We start from the raw sequence: 17,175 nt of genomic DNA, 5'->3' as shown, positions 1-17,175 counted from the left end.
TCCAACGCCCACCGCGCGGGGAGAGGGGTCGGTGCCCGGCCGGTGCCCGCGGGGCGAGGCGGGGCGGGCGGCGAGGGGCTGGTGGCGAAGGAGGAGAAGGGGAGCGGGGCTCCGTCAGGCGAACCGCAGGGCAGCGCGGAGCAGGCCCCCGGCGGGGTCCTTCGGCGACGGGCACGGAGGGAGCGGGACGGCGGCCGCGATGAACCTGGAGCTGCTCGGTGGGTGCGGGCCGGGGCCGGGGGATGCGGGGAGGGCCAGGGGGTGCGGGCCGGGCCCTCACTCAAGCGCTGCCTTTGCGTTTCCTTGCAGAGTCTTTCGGCCAGAACTACCCTGAGGTAAACGCCCCCCCCCGCCCGCCCGCTGCACCGAGCGGCTCGGTGCGGCCGCGGCCTGACCCCCCCCTCCGCCCCCGGTGCTGCCCTGTCCCCGCAGGAGGCCGATGGGACGCTGGACTGCATCAGCATGGCCCTGACGTGCACCTTCAACCGCTGGGGCACGCTGCTCGCCGTGGGCTGCAATGACGGGCGCATCGTCATCTGGGACTTCCTGACCAGGGGCATCGCCAAGATCATCAGCGCCCACATCCACCCCGTGTGCTCCCTGTGGTGAGAGGGGCGCGGGGCCGGGGCGCTGCTGAGCTCCGGGGTCGCCCTGGGGGAGGTGGGGTTGCTCCAGTGGAAGGTGGCCCTGCCCGAGCAGCGCTTGGAGCTGGATGAGCTTTGAGGCCCCTTCCAACCTGAACCAGGCTGGGAGCCTATGACTGAGCCCAGCGTATGCACCCGGTATGAGGGTGTCGTGGTTTAAACCCAGCTAAGTGCTATGCAGCCAAGTCCCCCCATTCTGCACCAAGCCTGGTGAGCTGTGGTGTGGAAAACCCCTTTGGCTGGTGTGTGGAGTATCCCCCTGGCCAGTGTGGGGCAGCTGTCCTGGCTGTGCTCCCCCCTCTCAGCTTCTTGTGCCCCATGTCACTAGCAGAGCCTGGGAAACTGCAGTCCTTGGTGAGGGTAAACAGTGCTCATCGGCAACCAGAACATCAGCGTGCTGTCAGTGCTGTTCTCAGGCTGAAGCCAAGGCACAGCCCTGTACCAGGCACTGGGAAGAAAATTAACTCCATCCCAGCCATTAGCAGGACTGAAGAGCTGTTCTTTTGATGGAATTTGCCCGTGCCTGTGTTTGCTGAGCATCAGGTGCTGATGTCCTGACAGCTCCTAACACCCAGGTGTGCCAATGGCCTAAATGCCAGCCTGCTGCGGGATACTCCCTGCATTCCAGGGTAGTTTCCTTGGAAAGAATTTGGAAACAGGTTATGCCTGTTAACGTTTTGGGTTACTTTTCACCCTAACAGGGTTATATCTGATACAGATCTCTCAATGATTATGTATATATATGTATATGTCTCATCATTTGGTTAGGGGTTTATGCATTTGAGGAATAACTGATTCAAATTGCCTCTTGTTCCTGCAGCTGGAGTCGAGATGGTCACAAACTGGTGAGTGCTTCCACAGATAACATCGTGTCACAGTGGGATGTGCTCTCTGGAGACTGCGACCAGAGGTTTCGATTTCCTTCACCCATCCTGAAGGTTCAGTACCACCCTCGAGACCAGTAAGTCCTGTGAGAAGGGGGTTGAATGCTCTGCTTTTGGTAGAACTAATGGTGATTAAAATGTTTTTCCTGTAGTTTGCAAAGGGATTTTTCCCATATTTAATAGAGGGTTTTGGTGTTATCGACTTGTAATTTGTTGTGGCTCTTTTTATTATGAAAACAGCAGGATGGGGAGAGAGTAAACATGGGAATGAGCCTTGGAAGTGTGGGCAGAAATGTCTTCTTTGTTTTGGTGTTTTCTGGAGAAGAAACTCCTAACCCTTCTTTTCCTGCTCTGCAGAAACAGGGTTTTGGTTTGCCCCATGAAGTCGGCGCCGGTGATGCTGACGCTGTCAGACTCCAAACACGTTGTCCTGCCTGTGGATGATGACTCTGATCTCAATGTCGTGGCCTCCTTTGACAGGCGAGGGGAATACATTTACACAGGCAATGCCAAGGGGAAGGTGAGGCTCCAGCAGGTGGCACTGGGTGCCATAGCTTTGATTAATTCCTGACTGTAGCAAGATGCTTCATGTTTCTGGGGTGCTTTCTTTGTTTTAGTACCCAAATAAAGCTTCCTGAATGTCTCTTGAGCGATTGATCCTGCGTTGATACAATCTTACAAGTAACATCATGCTTTACCTTTGAAGATCTCTAGGCTACAATCTGTATCTCAGGCCTTTATGTTGCTTTTGACCATATTTGTTGGATCCTTTTCCAGTGTAGATAAAGCAATGCTTATGTCGCAGAACTGTTGCAGAAACTGTAGTACAGCTACAGGTGCAGAATCCCAACTATTCCTGTGTAGATTGCTGAGGCTTCTGTTGTCAGGGTTAGTAGCTGGTGGAAGAGGTAGCAAAAGGGGATTGAATTCTAATGATGACACTGACTGCCTCCTGTCTCCTTCATCTGCAGATTTTGGTCTTAAAAACAGATACTCAGGATCTTGTTGCTTCCTTCAGAGTGACAACTGGAACCAGCAACACCACAGCTATCAAATCGATTGAGTTTGCTCGGAAGGGAAGGTGAGATACTTCATCTACCAAGTGGTAGCTTTAAAGATGAACAGGGTATATTGACTTAGCATTTGAGGTGTGAATACCCCCATAACTCTTACGTGGAACATAGAATCATAGAATGGTTTGGGTTGACCTTAAGGTCATCCAGTTCCAACCCCCTGCCATGGGCAGGGACACCTCACACTAGGAGATGTCGCCCAAGGTTCTATCCAACCTGGCCTTGAACACTGCCAAGGATGGGGCAGCCACAGCTTCTCTGGGCACCCTGTGCCAGCGTCTCAGCACCCTCACAGGGAAGAGCTTCTTCCTTATATCTACCCTGAACTTACTCTGTTTTAAACCGTCACCCCTTGTCCTATCACTGCAGTCCCTGTGAAGAGTCCCTCTCCAGCATCCTTGTAGTCCTTTAGATACTGGGAGGCTGCATAATCTGATTCTTTCTGTTTCTCGGTCTGTTGATGTCATACGTGTTCTGTGCCCTCCTTTTACAGCTGCTTTTTGATAAACACAGCTGACCGGATAATCAGGGTGTACGATGGCCGTGAAATTCTCACCTGTGGACGAGATGGGGAGCCTGAACCCATGCAGAAGCTGCAGGATTTAGTGAACAGGTAAGGGGCAGCAGGGTGGCCGGTCAGCCTCACTGGCAAAGGTGAGGTTTGTGTGCTCAGCACTAGTGGGAGAAGGCAAGATCTCAGTCTCAAGAACAAACCCACTCCGCAGTCCTCCAGCCTCCCTGCTCTCCTCAGGTCTAGGGGTTTAACCTGTGTTGCTGTCTTTGCCTGCAGGACACCGTGGAAGAAGTGCTGTTTCTCTGGTGACGGTGAATATATAGTGGCAGGGTCAGCACGACAGCATGCCCTGTACATCTGGGAGAAGAGCATTGGAAACCTGGTGAAAATCCTGCATGGGACCAGAGGGGAGCTGCTCTTGGACGTAGCGGTAAGAAAACTGACTGCATTTCTTGTTACTTTGAAAACTAAGCTTTCTTAATTCAAATTAGTTAAACTTCTCTTTTCTCTTTCTAATAAATCCAGTGGCATCCTGTCCGACCCATCATAGCTTCTATTTCGAGCGGTGTTGTCTCAATATGGGCTCAGAATCAAGTGGTAAGTGTTTTACATAGTTTCCTTAAGAGGATTCCCAAACCTAACCTGCAGTATTAAGCATAATCCAGTATTTATTATGTGCTCCATCCCTGGCAGCATTCAAGGCCAAGTTGGACAGAGCCTTGGGTGACATGGTCTAGTGTGAGGTGTCCCTGCGGGTGGCAGGGGGTTGGAACTGGATGATCTTAAGGTCCTTTCCAACCCAAACTGTTTTGTGATTCTATGATTACAGTGTTGTATTTTCAGTAAGAACTAACTTGTGCACTTCCTAATTTACTGTGTGACTCTGGACCTGACTGAAACTTGATTTTATTGTGAGCCTGTGTGTGGCTTGGGGGATTTTAATGCAGAATGAGACTGTAACTGTTTGTGTCCTCACTCCAGTTGTTGTTCCTTTGCATAAGGTAAAAATCACTTTGACTTTGTGGTTTAGGAAAACTGGAGTGCCTTTGCTCCTGACTTCAAAGAGCTGGATGAAAATGTGGAATATGAAGAGAGAGAGTCAGAGTTTGACATTGAGGATGAAGATAAGAGTGAACCAGAACAGACAGGTACTGTGTAAACTGTGTTTTCAGTCTAATTACGTATCCATACCAGGAATGAAAACTAGTGCTCACAGTGGTATAGGTGGGTGTTAAATGACAAAACAGGAGAGGGTAAATGAAGACAGGTGAACTAACACAATTGGTATGATTCAAGGTCAGGTTGGATGGGGCTTGGAGGAACTTGGTCTCGTGGAAGGTGTCCCTGCCTGTGGCAGGGGTTGGAACTGGATGAGCTTTAAGGTCCTTTCCAACCCATCCATGATTCTATGATCTTTCTAGAAACTCCTCCCCTCTTCAGTAGGTGTTTAACAACAGAAAACAGTAGCAGATAAGACAGGGGTGGCTGTCCAGGCCTCCTCAGCAGCAGCAGTGCTGAACTGGAAGCGATGGCCACACAACCTGGCCACTTGGTGGTGCCAGAAAACTGTGTCCTGTGCCAGCCCCGCCTCTAAGGACAGAGCGGATTATTCCCAGCACACCATAGAGCTTTCCTTGCTACCAGGCTCTGCAGCACTTCTCCTGGTTGGATGAATTGCTGTTTGGCAGTTTCTAATATTCAAGTGTAATGTTGGTTTGTGGGTATTAAGCATTCTTTCCCTGAAATTTGGTCTTTTCCTTGCTGTCTTGAATTTACCTTTTTGCCTGGTTCTCAGGTGCTGATGCTGCAGAAGATGAAGAAGTGGATGTGACGAGTGTGGATCCCATTGCTGCCTTCTGTAGCAGGTGGAAGAACCTTTTGTTTATGAATACAGAATGTATCACTAATATTCCCTGTCTAATATGTTCTAATAACCCCTAGTTTTAAATGAAAGCAGACATTTTTCTTTCACAGTGATGAGGAACTGGAGGACTCCAAGGCTCTGCTTTACTTACCCATTGCTCCTGAAGTTGAAGATCCAGAAGAAAACCCCTATGGGCCTCCACCAGATGCGGTTCAGAGCTCTTTAACTGATGAGGGAATAGGCTCTGAGAAGAAGAGGCAGTGCTCCTCTGATGGACCCCAGGCACCAAAGAAGAAGCCCAAAACCACCAACATTGAACTACAAGGAGTACCTAATGATGGTGTGTGGTAGCTGCAGTTGTTTTAGTGCTTGTTCTGCATCTGAGATGGCTTTTAGCTTTGCCTTTGCCTTGTCTGAAGAGCAGAAGTTCAGAAGGCCGCTGGTTATTTTGAAGTCACTTTCTTGTAACACTTATGAATAGCCACCCACTCTTGCTGGCATTTTGCAAGCTAGGGAGAAGTAAGATATCTTGATACTGTTGGTTTCTAATGCTGTTTGTATCTGGTGCTGTACATGCTGAAGTTTAATTCGCTTTGGTGCCATGTTGTCTTTCCACAGAAGTCCATCCGCTGCTGGGTGTGAAGGGAGATGGTAAATCCAAGAAGAAGCAAGCAGGCAGGCCTAAAGGATCAAAAGGTAAAGACAAAGATTCTCCATTTAAACCGAAACTCTACAAAGGGGACAGAGGTGCTTTACCTCTGGAAGGAGCAGCGAAGGGTAAAGTGCAGGCGGAGCTGGGACAGCCTTTGACAGGTAAGGAACCCAGCGGGAGCGTCGTTGCCTTGCTTGGTGGCCTTGCTTTGTACAGACCCTGACTTAATATAGTCCTAGTTTTATCTTCCCAAATGGCACTTGCTCACTGAATGTTCAGCTGCTGTCAAGGAGAGGCAAAATTTTACAGCACTATTATAGTCTATAGACTGCAGGTTGAGTACTATCTCAAAGGCAAAACATCTTTGGATATCTTTTGGATAACTTCTGTCAGTTCTTCCATAAACAGTAACAGGGTTTGGTTTTGGTGGGTCGATGTTGAGGGAGGAAAAATGTAAAGAGTGAAGGCTTCTGAAGCTGAGGTTGACATTTTGTGCCATCAGTACCAGGCAAAGATGAGGAACAGCAGAGTTCTGTAAGCAGAAGTAGGAAATGGAGCATTGGTAATGGTCTGTTTGGTGAATGAACCCCGAGGGCTCATTCATGAGAGGAAATCCAGGAGCTGAATTTTCTTTTCCAAACTCCACGGCAGCCTTATTTAAATTCCAGGCAGTGCAGTTGCTGGCAACGAGGGTAGGTTTCGGTGGACTTTAATCCTTTTTCCCTCTGGTCATATTTTGTTGGTTGTGTGCAAAACCAGGACTGTTGCAGTCACCTTTCTGGGGGCCCATAGTCTCTGTGAGACTGAGTGTTTCCCCTCAGTCTCCTTTGCTGCTTCAGCTACTTCACTGGGAAAAGTCCAGTTAAGCTCAGTGACAAAAGGACGTTTGGATGAAGTGATGTGGGCTCCACTGTTTACTGCTTTTAAAGTGTATTTAATAAGTGAGGATTGATACATAGACAGTCTCAATGGCACTGCTATTATCAAATTTTGCATTTCCTTGAAGTCAGCAGCTGCTGCTGTGGATTTTAGACTGTACAGAAGTGATTTTATTCCCCCTCTTCCTTCCCTCACTGCTGGTCCTACGCTACCCACCTTGCTCATTGTCCTTCCTGCTCAGCTTCTGTCCCATTGCTTGTGCTAGTACTGACAACTGCTGTTTGCTGAAAAAGGGGAGGGGATGAAAGCAACTTAATCTGTAAAGTATGATAGTAAGGAGTTACCTGGATTGTGGGGTCCTCAGGTGTCTTTGCTGGCATGTGTGACGCATCCTGACTGCTCTGTTGTACATTGCTGGATGGATAAGCCTGGTTTGAGGACCAGATGATTAGAACTATTACATATCCTTGCAAAGCTGTATGTGGGAGGATTTTTGTGTGGTTTTGCTTGTAGTGCTGCCATGGAGTTGTTATAATAGAGTCTGAGTTGCTACAAAAGCCAAGAGTGGAACTTTACTGCTGCTGAGTTTGGGATGTGCATATCCAGGCCAGGCCAGTGAGTTTTGGGGTTTGGGCACTGTAAAATGGAAGCTTTCTCATGAGCAAATGCATTTAAACTCATGTTCCCCACTTACTTCACCAGTCTAGAGGAGATGGTAGAGCTTTCTGAAATAGATTTTAACCTTTGTTGCCTGGAAGCACTTGAAGGTGGTTTTCCATGGTGCAGTTCTTGGACTTGATTGGGATATAGGCAAAGAGTCAAAATGAAGGACTTCTGTCTCGTCAGGACCTGTTGTTGTGCTTCATTCTACACTTAAGAGGATTTCATAGGTCCATGCAGTAGATCTCAGTAGTCAGTGTTGGAAGTGTCTCTGTAAGTTATGTTGTAAGAAGAACAGATCGGCCACTAAAGGAACTGTTGCTTGGATCTTTCCAAACTCACAGGAGGCTTTTACTCCATGAAGCTCATGTCTGCCTTCCTTTATTCCCTCTATGCCTTGCGCTTACACGTCCTATTTTGGGCAGCCAGTTTTTCTGGGTTCCACCACGTGCAGATGCACACATCCACATTGAAATGGCCACCTGGAATCCTGGAGCCTTTCCTGTCTCTCATGCATGGAGCTGTTAATTTTGCTAGTTCCTTGTGCTATTGCTTTTGAAGTAACTAATCAGCTACTAAACCAGTCACACAAAGGCATTTCTGCTCTCATATGCCCTATTACAGTGTCTTGCTGCAAGCTTCATGGCTGGGATGAGGAGCTTGGCACTGGTGCATCTGTATCACTGTGCTGTGCAGTCTGGAATGCCTTCTTCAAGCTGCTGTGTCAAAATTGGGCTTCAAACAGACTGAGAAGCTTGATGCATTTTGTAGCTTCAGAATAAAATCTTACAATTTGGGTTAACACAGGCTTAGGTGAGGCTTGTTTTCTGTTGGGCTTTTGCTCTCAGGTTTTGGGGTTGTTTGACACCAGGTAAGTTGCTTTGCAGCTCAGGAGTTTCTCAGCCACCTTGTCATAGACAGTACCATGTTGGTTGTACCTCATTAGAGTGAAAAGAATGGCTTTAGCTGGGAAATCTTGTTCTTCTTTCTCTGGAGATGCTGAATTTGGTGGTCTCTGGCTTTTAGGAACATCTGTCGGAGGCTGGTTACTTACTTTTGACCTGTCTTTGATCTCTTTAGCAGGTGGTGCAATCTCAGAATTGTTATGAAGACACTCTCCTTTAGCTTCCTGTATTCTTCCCTATTTTGGCACCATAATGTGGAAAGTAGATGAAATGCTCAGTCAGAGTGGACTGACTAACACAGCAGACTGATTGCTCATGGATTCAGGGAGTGACTTTTGTATGCAATGACTACAGAAGAGGAAGCAGCTTCATTCCTCCTTACCTGCCTCTGCATGGAACAGTGTAAGATGATAACTCTCAGGTCATGGGATTTGCAAAGAGACTCGTTGGACTGCCTTTGTGGTGACATACAGAACTGTGTCTGAAGTGAGCTGGAAGGGACCTCCAGAGCTTACCACCATTGTCTTTTAAATCCCCTTTTTTTTAATTCCTGGATTGAAGAATACCCAAAGTGTGCATTTTTATTCCTGGTGACTGTATTGTGCAAACATCCCTTTCTGTGCTGTTAAGTTTCATTTCGGTGAGTTGTGACTGCTCCCATGCCAGCTTCTCACCTTCCCAGCTCTTTGGGTAGCTTGCTGTGATGTCTTCTGTGCTGAGACTCCTGCTGACTATGTGCCAGGTGGACAGAGACCTGAGGTGAAGAATCAAGAGGCCCTCTGAAGTCTGCAAAGAATGAAGCTTCATATTGTGAATAGCTCAGACATGAAGGATGACCCTGCTTATGGGAGAAAGGGGCTCTAGATAAAATACTCAGCTGTTACGCTCTCTTTTAACCTGTGATATGAAAAGCAGTGTTGGCAGTTTCCGTCCTAGCAAAAGTGGTTTTATTCTGTCCCCTTCCTGTGCAGTGCCCTACTGGAAGCAACTGGTTTCCTCCTTAGCTGATAGGAACTGGCAGATAGAGAAAAACCAGAACCCCACCTCTGGATCAAGAATGGAAGATGAATGCTAACAGCTCACTCCCAGCCATGCTTTAACCATTTCCTCCTTAAAGATGGTTGGAATATTTTCCTTGTGGGAACGGAAAGAGACACTTTATCCAGTACCGACAGCCTGAGAGCTCTGTACCAGACTGACTGTCTGTTAAAAGGTTTTCTTTCCTAAATGCCCTTTGCTTTATAGACTTTTATAGTTCCTATGCAATTACTTTTAGTTTTCCCCCAGCTGTAATTATTGAGCTCATCATTGTGTATTGGAATTGTCAAAGCATCCTGCAGACGGTAAAACCCAACAAGAGGAGTCGTGAAGAGATCTCTTCAGTTGCAGCTGGAAGCGTGCAGCAGTTGCATGAGATGAAGTATGGGAAGAGAGGAGACACTTTAAATCAGGAGGGTTTTTAAAAGTGGTGGTTTCATTTCTGGCTTTGGTGCAGTGGCTGCTTCGTGTAATGAAATCCGTGTGTACAGTAGGAGTTTTCTTTGTTCTTTCTGCTTGTAGGATGACTTGCATCTCCCCTGGAATATGTTATGTCAAATCCACCCTAGTGTGGCGTGGCTGACCCCACAAGCTTTAAAAGATGCGCAGGCAGTGGCTCTTCAGGCTGTGCTAAAGCATGTGATTTGCCACAGACTCCAGCCTCTGTTTCTGGTAAACCTTTGCTGTACAGTGTATATGTCCTTGCTTTCTTTTCTTCCATCTCCTATTTTATTTTCTAGTATCTGTAGTTTTGTACAGTATTTGACAGATACTGGCTTGATGGTAGTCTGCAGCAGTGATGGTAGGGTTTGTGGTTGTAAATAAAGAGGTATGTTTCATTTCCTAAAGTCAATGGCTAAGTCTTGGCTTTTCCATACAACCCTGACTGTGTATATGGGGACAGTGGTTGGGAAGAGCAGCACAGCTCTGGTGTGAACACACTGTGCCTTCACCACAGCTGGTGTGTTCCTTTGGGACACCTGAGCACTATGTGGGTTACACTGGGATGTCTCATCCCCGGTTTGCTGCAGTGGCAGCAGAGGAGTGGCTTCTGTTTGACACACGCATCACTTGGACATGGGGCTTTGGGGTTGGTGGCTGCACATGGCACAGGGCTTGGCCTTGCAGCTCCTCTGAGCGATGCCATGGGGCCGGGGCTGGTGAATCCCTCCTGAGTCAGGCAGTTGATGTCAGGAGCCTTTTATGTTGAGCCCTCATCTCAGAGGACTTTGGCTTCCAAGGAAGGGGAGTTCTTTGGGGCCACACTCTGCCCCAGGACTGTGACATCAGCACTGTTCCCTTGGAAACGGGGAGGTGGGGCTGCACTGAGCCCTGCACAGCCAGGATAAAACACTGCTGAGGTTGGCTTCCGTTTTCAGTGCCATAAGATACCCAGAGGTTGCAATGCTGGTTTTGTGATACTGGTCACTTGAGGAGTACTTTAAGATTTGGGATATGTGTATATATAATCCAGAACTGTGCAGGTGCTGTGTAAGGATTCAGGTTCTCCTCATGCCCCAACAGCATTTTAAATGTTCCAGGAGTGATTATTTATATTGTCTTATAGTTTGGTGGGGAAGTTAAATTGGAACAGTACTTCTTTACAGTGGGAATAGACTCACAGAATGGTTTGGGTTGGAAGGGACCTTCAGGATCATCTAAGATAGTCTGTAAAAGTCTTGCAGAGAAGGTAGGATTTCATCTTTAAGTTGTCAACTATATCCAAATGGCTGGAATGTGGAGGATTAAAACATCCTGCTGCCCTGTGCCCACAGCTGTGCTCAGGGTTCACGTTCTGACCAATGCAGTAATGTGTTGCATCTCTTTCAGCAGCGTTGTGCTTCAAGCCTGTCTTGCTGGAGGATTTTTCCTAATGGAAGCATTAGGTCTTGAAGGTGATGCTGGTGGCAGTTTGAAGACTTCCAGAGAATGCCTGTGGTGACCCATCTGATGGACAACCCCAGGATGGAGCCCCTGGGGAGCAGCCACATCCTTGGCCTGCTCCTTTGTGCTTTCCACGTGCCTTTGGTGGCTTCCCTTGCAGGCGTTACCATCCCGGCAGAGCTCTGGTCCATCACGGCCCCGGTGGTGGTGAGCACCACGCTGTGCAGCGTCACCTGCGGGCTGGGCTTCAGGCTGGAGGAGCTGTGTGAGCTGAGCCCGGCCGGCCAGAGGCAGAACTGCACCGTGCGCCGCAGCGCCTGCCTCACCAGCTGGCACTGTGGCCTGCACCACTTCACCCTCCCAGTGGGCCAGCCCTTCCAGCTGAGCTGCCTGACCTCCGGCCCCACGGGCAATGGGAGCCAAGCCTACAGCTACACGTGGAGGTTTGCCCCAGGGCTCATCACCACCAAGGACGTCCTCTTCAGACCCTTCAGAAACCCCAGGCCTGTTGTCAGGTTTTCCCCTACCAAGGAGTCGGACGCAGGGACGTACCGGTGCGAAGTGCAGGTGGTAAAGACGTTCAGAGTGGTCAAGAGGATCTACTTTGCAGTCAGAGTGATCCACAAGGACCTGGTGGATCTGAACTTCCAAAAATTCCTGACTCGGGAGCAGAAGTTAGCAGCAAACAAGGTGGAAGAGAACCTAGAAACCGGCATCTATGAAGTGCGAGAAGAGGAGCCCTTTTGGAAAGGGGAATTGTTTTATCAGTGCTTGGTAGGAATTGGCAGTGGGGTGGTAGGGGGAATCTTGCTGAGCGTGGTGCTCCACTGCATGCAGAGGATTTGGAGAGGGAGAGCTGCAGAGCAACGAGCTGAGATTTAATGTCACTTCTTGTCTGTCTCTTTCTTGATGCAGTGTTTCATGGGGGTGGCTGTGGGTTTTCTGGCTGACACAGTTTATGCCCAGATACTTTCTGAAGCTTCAGAGTAATTCAGTACATGGCCATAGAACCAGAGCTTGAGTCTGAATGGAGTGGTGCAGAGAGAGCTCCAGATGGAGCAGGGCAGTTTGCCTCTCCATGGTGTGAAAGGGTGGGCTGGAATGGTCCAGGCAGGAGTTAAAGGACACTGAGCCACAGAAAACTGCCCATCGCCTTGCTGTGCTCCTCTAAGAGGCCTTTATTTTACTTCTGTGTGTTTAGGGGGTTTCATTTAGCTAATAACTTGTGATCCTTATTCCTTCCTCTTCTGCCTTGCTGAGAGCTCTGGTGCCAGGACTGACACACATTGCCTGTGGTAGGTGGTGTTTCTCCAGCAAGAGGTGCTTTCGAGGCAGCATTCCAAACCTGCTTTCCTGCCTCTGGTGTCCTTTGCACCAGCTCAAGGTAGATCTCCAGGGTCTCAGTAGCTGTGGGGCAGTGTTGGGACAAGCAGTGGGTGCCTGATTCCCTAGGAGGGATTTATCTCCTTCCACTAGAGCTGGGTAAAGTACCTTCAAGCAGTAGCTTGGAGCTTGCCCTGCTCCTGTGTAGTGGAGAAGAGCGAGGCAGGGAGCACTGGGGAGCACAAGCAAATCTGCTGCTTAGGAACATAATGGGGTGGTTTTAATCATGACTCAGAGGTGAGCTCGTTCCTAAGGGGGAGGAAGGGAGGAGCTCAGTGAGCTGCGGAGCTTTCCTTTTGCCTGGTGATTAATAAGTATAAACCACGCAGCATCTCCATAGGCAGTATTGTTCCCCCCTTCATAGCAGTATTCACAGAGGGACCTATTAAGTCTTTCTCTTTCTACTTTGCCTCTTATTTTACAGCAAACAACTATATTTACTACGTCTATTTCCTTTTTTCTTCCCCTGGGAACTAAAGAACAGGAATGCACAGCACAAAATATTATAGATTGAAGCATGCTATTCCTTTCTCTTTTTGCCAGAACAACTAAAAAGATGCTTTAATACGGAAAGAGTTGGATGTGGAGGTACATATCTGATTTGATTAATCCTATACAGAAAATCAGGCTGAAATAGGAAGCTAAGTCTTCATGTGCAGTGAGGGAGGTAGGAAGTGTATCGGGTCAATGGGCTGTGGACCTTGTGTAGCTGTATCCAAATGGAGGAGCAAGCCTGTCAGCCGGCTTCATTTCCTGGTGTATACTGGTAGGAGTTCCCTCTTTCTATGGGGAGACTTTAATGGGCACAAGAACCAGCAAAAGTTTGGAACCTGACATTTGGCAGTGCCAGGAGATGCCTTTGGGAAGATGCACTGCCCCTTCCTGATGCCTGGGGCCACCCTTTGGAAGGGACTTCCCACACACAAGATTTACAGAGCTCTTTTTGCCCCCTGAACATGAGGAGATGGTGATAGTGTTGGTGAATGTGATGCCCATCACAGGGAGAGGAAGCTGCTGTCTGCTCTCCTGTCTGTTGTGCTGGGTGGGATGAGACCTGGGCTGCTTTGGGGCAGGCTGTGCTGAAGAACTCCCTGAATAGCAGGAGCAGACATGCTTGGATTGGGAGGTAATGGCTAAAATCAACAGAGAGAAGCTGCCCCATCTGGAAGAGCCTCTCTGCTCTTTGTCATGGAAATGACATTGCATCCTGTGGGCAGCTGTGCTTCAGACACACAGAAAGATGATAGGAAAGGTCCAGGACAATCCATTTTCTCCCTGCTTAGCTGAGGAGGTCAGGGTGGGAGCTAACAGGGTCCTTCATCTTATGGTGTCCTCTCTTTGTTCTTCTGAGGGGACCCAGATGCCCACAGCAGGAAGTATTAATACATATTTTAATGGTTATTTCAAGATGGATAATGTACATATTTTTAATGCTTGTTTTAAGAGTGGTTTTGTGATGGCCAATGCAGCTTCAGCTGTCAGAAGGGGTGGATTTGAGCTTCTTATCGGCATCAAGGCTGTTTGAAATGACACTTTCCTGATGTGCTTTTGAGGTTTGGCTGCTGTCTGGATTAGCTGGGGGTGGAGGAGAAGGAAGAGAGAGCAGAGTGAGCTGGGGGGAAGGAAGGGCACAAAAAGGGAATAGGGGAGGTGGGATGTACAGGGAGTCAGTGAAAGCTGAAGCAAGGACCCCTCGTAACTGTTCTCTCCCCATCCATACGTTTCGTTCTGTCTCTTCCTGTAATATCCATGTTTTCTTAGCCCCTGTCCCTGTTCTTACCAAGATAACTGACTCAGTTACAGGACAAGAAGTGTCTTTTTCTGCTCTGCATTGGTAATACGGTGCCTGAACCACTTCCCAGCCCAGTTTGTCTCCCTGACCCGTGGGGAGGCTGCAGCATCCACACACACCAACCCTGCTGCTGCCTGGTACCAGATGGAGACTGCTTCTTGGGACAAACTTGTGCTCAATCAGTATTAGGAAGCAATTAGCATTGTACAAACTGAAGGCAGACAGATTGTGTGAGGGAGGAAGTCAATTTGCTAATGGCATTAGCACTTGGAAGGGAGGAGGGAATAACAGAATGGGGAGGCACAGGCAGCTTTTCAGTTGCTGTCAGCTCCTGAAGCTTATCTAAATGGAATAACTGGATTGCCTTAACTGCTGGAACTTGAGGGGCAGCAAAGAGGAAAACAAACCCCTGTAAGCTTCTATGGCACCAAGACAGGGCTGTCTGAACTCCTCCATCCCCTGCACACTGACCTGAGCTCATTCCTTTACCTGGTCCTGCCCTCGCAGGAGCTCTGTGGCCTTTGGGCTTGCTGCAGTGCTGGTGCTGTGCAGCTCCGTGTGCACCCCTGGTCAAGCTCAGTGTTTGTTTCTTGTAGGGGCTGCAGGAAAGTGAATGCATCCAGGATGGGCGGCCTGAGGGTGAGGTTCCCCATGACCCCAGTACTGCAGAGCCCGGTTTCTCATCTCCCCACTCACCAGTGGAGAGCCTCAGGCCTGTTGCACTTAGGGTTGCTCTGCCTGATCTCCTGGCATCCTTCCCGAAGGCACAAGGAAGCCAGTAGATTTAAGGCAGACAGGATGACCATGCTGAATGAATCTGACATCATGTAGAGAGGTGGTTTCATGCAGCACTTGCTGCTGTGAAGGGAATTCTTTTCTCTAATGGAAGTGAACCTTTGCAAATCTGCTCGCTTGTAGCTATCTATCGGATATCTTCCCTGGAAGGTTTCCAGGCTTGGGTTAAAGGCTGTGATTGATGAGGAAGCTCTTTGGCAAGCTGCTCCAACAATCACTTACACCTTTAGCTAATCAGGTGCATGAAATCTGACTTTCAGTTTCCTAGCATTGCTTCCCAGCCATCGGAATACCAGAGGGAGCACATTGCATGAACATCTCCAACCTCAACACTTGTGATGCCTTACTCCAGGGACAGTCTCTCTTTTGGATAATTATCATTGCCATGGGATAGAACTTGAGTTTACCATTCTTCATTGCCTTGGCTTTGACTGAGGGGTCCAGCTCGGTGCAGTGGGGTGTCACTGGCTCCTCAGCAGGGTTAGTACCTGTGGTATTACTGGCATTTAAAACCGGACAGAAGTACTCCAGACTCATAGCTGTCTAAAGCCTCTGGATACCTTTATTTATGAGCTGCGTGCTACTGGAGCCAATAAATACCATCATTACAGTAAGTACAGGCTGCTTACAGCTGGGTTTCTTACAGAAATAGTGTACAGCAAAGGTACTGCCCCGTTGGTGTGGGGTGGGTGAAGCTGGGGTAAAATGCTCACAGCAGGGGTGTCCGTGGCGCAGGCTTAGAGCAGATGGGATTTAGAGCCCTCAGGCAGTAGCTGAATGTGCTTGCTGCATTATCCAGCTGCTTCCTTGGGCACATATCAGTGTCTCCTGTTGAGGGCACAAGAGTTCAGCTGGCCTGATTCAAACTGCTTGAGCTGCGAGCTGAATTTAGCCCAGACAGCCTAAACCCAGAAGCCCCATCTTCAGTTTGCAGGTTCCATAGTGTCAGGTAGAAGGTTATTTTAAGGCTAAATCAGAGCTGTGAAGCTTCTCTCGCGTGGGAGGCTGCAAACACTCCACCTTGGTGGTGTACTCCTCACAGCATCCTTGTCGAGCTGGTTCCTACTCCTGACACGTAGGATGGACCCCCCGAACTGAGGTGCTGAGAGCAAACCCCCACCACTCAGCTCATCCCTGTAAGTCGATCTCTACAGCAGACACTCAGCAATTCAATGCAGGGGATTCTTAATGAGGCAGGAAACTGATTTGCAACTCGATGCAGTGGTGCCAAGCTCGGAAGCTCTATGGAGATGTTGAGATCTGTTTCTCTCCCCTGGCTCTAAACACCTTTTAACCCCTGTGCTGCGTTTTAGGAAGCTCTGGCTTTACAGAGGGCTTCTTCCACATCTCTTCTCCTGTTGGTGCCTCTGGCTAGGCTTTCTATATAGGGTTTTTATATATAGGGACCCTTGGAGGGGAATTCGCTGTCCATGGGCATGGCAGCCCTCGGGAAAGCAGCAAGTCCTGTATCAGACTTCATCAGCATGAGGGTTTCTGTTGTGGTCCCCTCCACAGAGCGCTGGCAGGGGCAGACCTGGGGCACCTCCAGCACCTGCAGCTCCAATTGATGGAGGCTCTTTGGTTGTTTAACCTGGCTGCTTTGGTTTGGTCCTCTCCTGAGCTGTGCCTGTGCTGCTGCAGGGGCATCATCCAGCCGCGCTCTGGAGCTCCGCAGGTCCTCCTAGTTTATGCCTCCTGAACACTGTTGTTACGGCTGCTGCTGGTGCTGCATGTTGAGCAGGTAACCCTTGCCCAAGCCCTCATTCCCTTTCCTTTTGAGCTAACACTGGGCTTTCCTTTCATCCCTTCTTTTGGGGGAGAAAGGCTGAGGCCCAGCGAGGTGGAGGCGGTAACAGGAATGCGGAATGCAGCACAGGGAATATTTGCTAAATGGAGCTTCCAAACATCAGTAAAAACATGTTAAAATCTTCAGGCACATCAATAGTACAAAGATAGAACCGAGGGGTAGCTGTTGTCCTGATGGACGGGGGAGGCCATGGAGAGCTGTAGAGGGACCTGGAGAAGGCTCAGGCCAGGCGCTGGGGTGATGGTCCCTGCCTTCACTGCCTGTCTCAGGCATCCATCAGCATGGAGCTGGTGGCTTCTTTTTCCCACTATATCCCAGTGGCTACAAGGGAGCAGGGAGGTCCCCTGGTGAGGGATGCTTAGGCTCATTTGTTATGCTTATTTTAATTTGTCTGCTCTTGT

General features: G+C 49.0%; 2 protein-coding genes across 6 annotated transcripts; both read left to right on the top strand.

Moving 5' to 3' along the window:
• The first annotated feature begins 84 nt into the window (after positions 1-84).
• Positions 85-9,961, top strand: RBBP5 (RB binding protein 5, histone lysine methyltransferase complex subunit). Of its 5 annotated transcripts, none has more exons than XM_061362820.1 (14): positions 85-218; positions 310-335; positions 433-605; positions 1,465-1,605; positions 1,886-2,048; positions 2,500-2,609; positions 3,095-3,214; positions 3,392-3,545; positions 3,641-3,712; positions 4,146-4,263; positions 4,911-4,980; positions 5,090-5,319; positions 5,598-5,675; positions 8,254-9,961. In XM_061362820.1, exons 1-14 carry the CDS (start codon positions 200-202, stop codon positions 8,277-8,279), a joined length of 1,500 nt encoding a protein of 499 aa, XP_061218804.1. In that variant the 5' UTR covers positions 85-199; the 3' UTR covers positions 8,280-9,961. The 5 variants fall into 5 exon arrangements, with proteins under 5 accessions (XP_061218804.1, XP_061218803.1, XP_061218802.1 ...); XM_061362819.1 differs by having other exon boundaries at positions 8,251-9,961; XM_061362818.1 differs by having other exon boundaries at positions 5,598-5,792.
• A 1,066-nt stretch (positions 9,962-11,027) lies between these two features.
• TMEM81 (transmembrane protein 81) lies at positions 11,028-11,884 on the top strand. The gene has a single exon (XM_061362821.1). The coding sequence runs from the start codon at positions 11,043-11,045 to the stop codon at positions 11,877-11,879; it is 837 nt and encodes a 278-aa protein (XP_061218805.1). The 5' UTR covers positions 11,028-11,042; the 3' UTR covers positions 11,880-11,884.
• The last annotated feature ends 5,291 nt before the right edge of the window (positions 11,885-17,175 follow it).

The sequence above is a fragment of the Neopsephotus bourkii genome, unplaced genomic scaffold (assembly GCF_033783945.1).
Source record: "Neopsephotus bourkii isolate Nb327-2 ecotype Australia unplaced genomic scaffold, CSIRO-AGI_Nbou_v1 NB_1139, whole genome shotgun sequence".
NCBI classification, from domain to species: Eukaryota; Metazoa; Chordata; class Aves; order Psittaciformes; family Psittacidae; genus Neopsephotus; species Neopsephotus bourkii.
The sequence above is the reverse complement of the archived record's forward strand: the minus strand, read 5'-3'. Positions and strand labels throughout refer to the sequence as shown.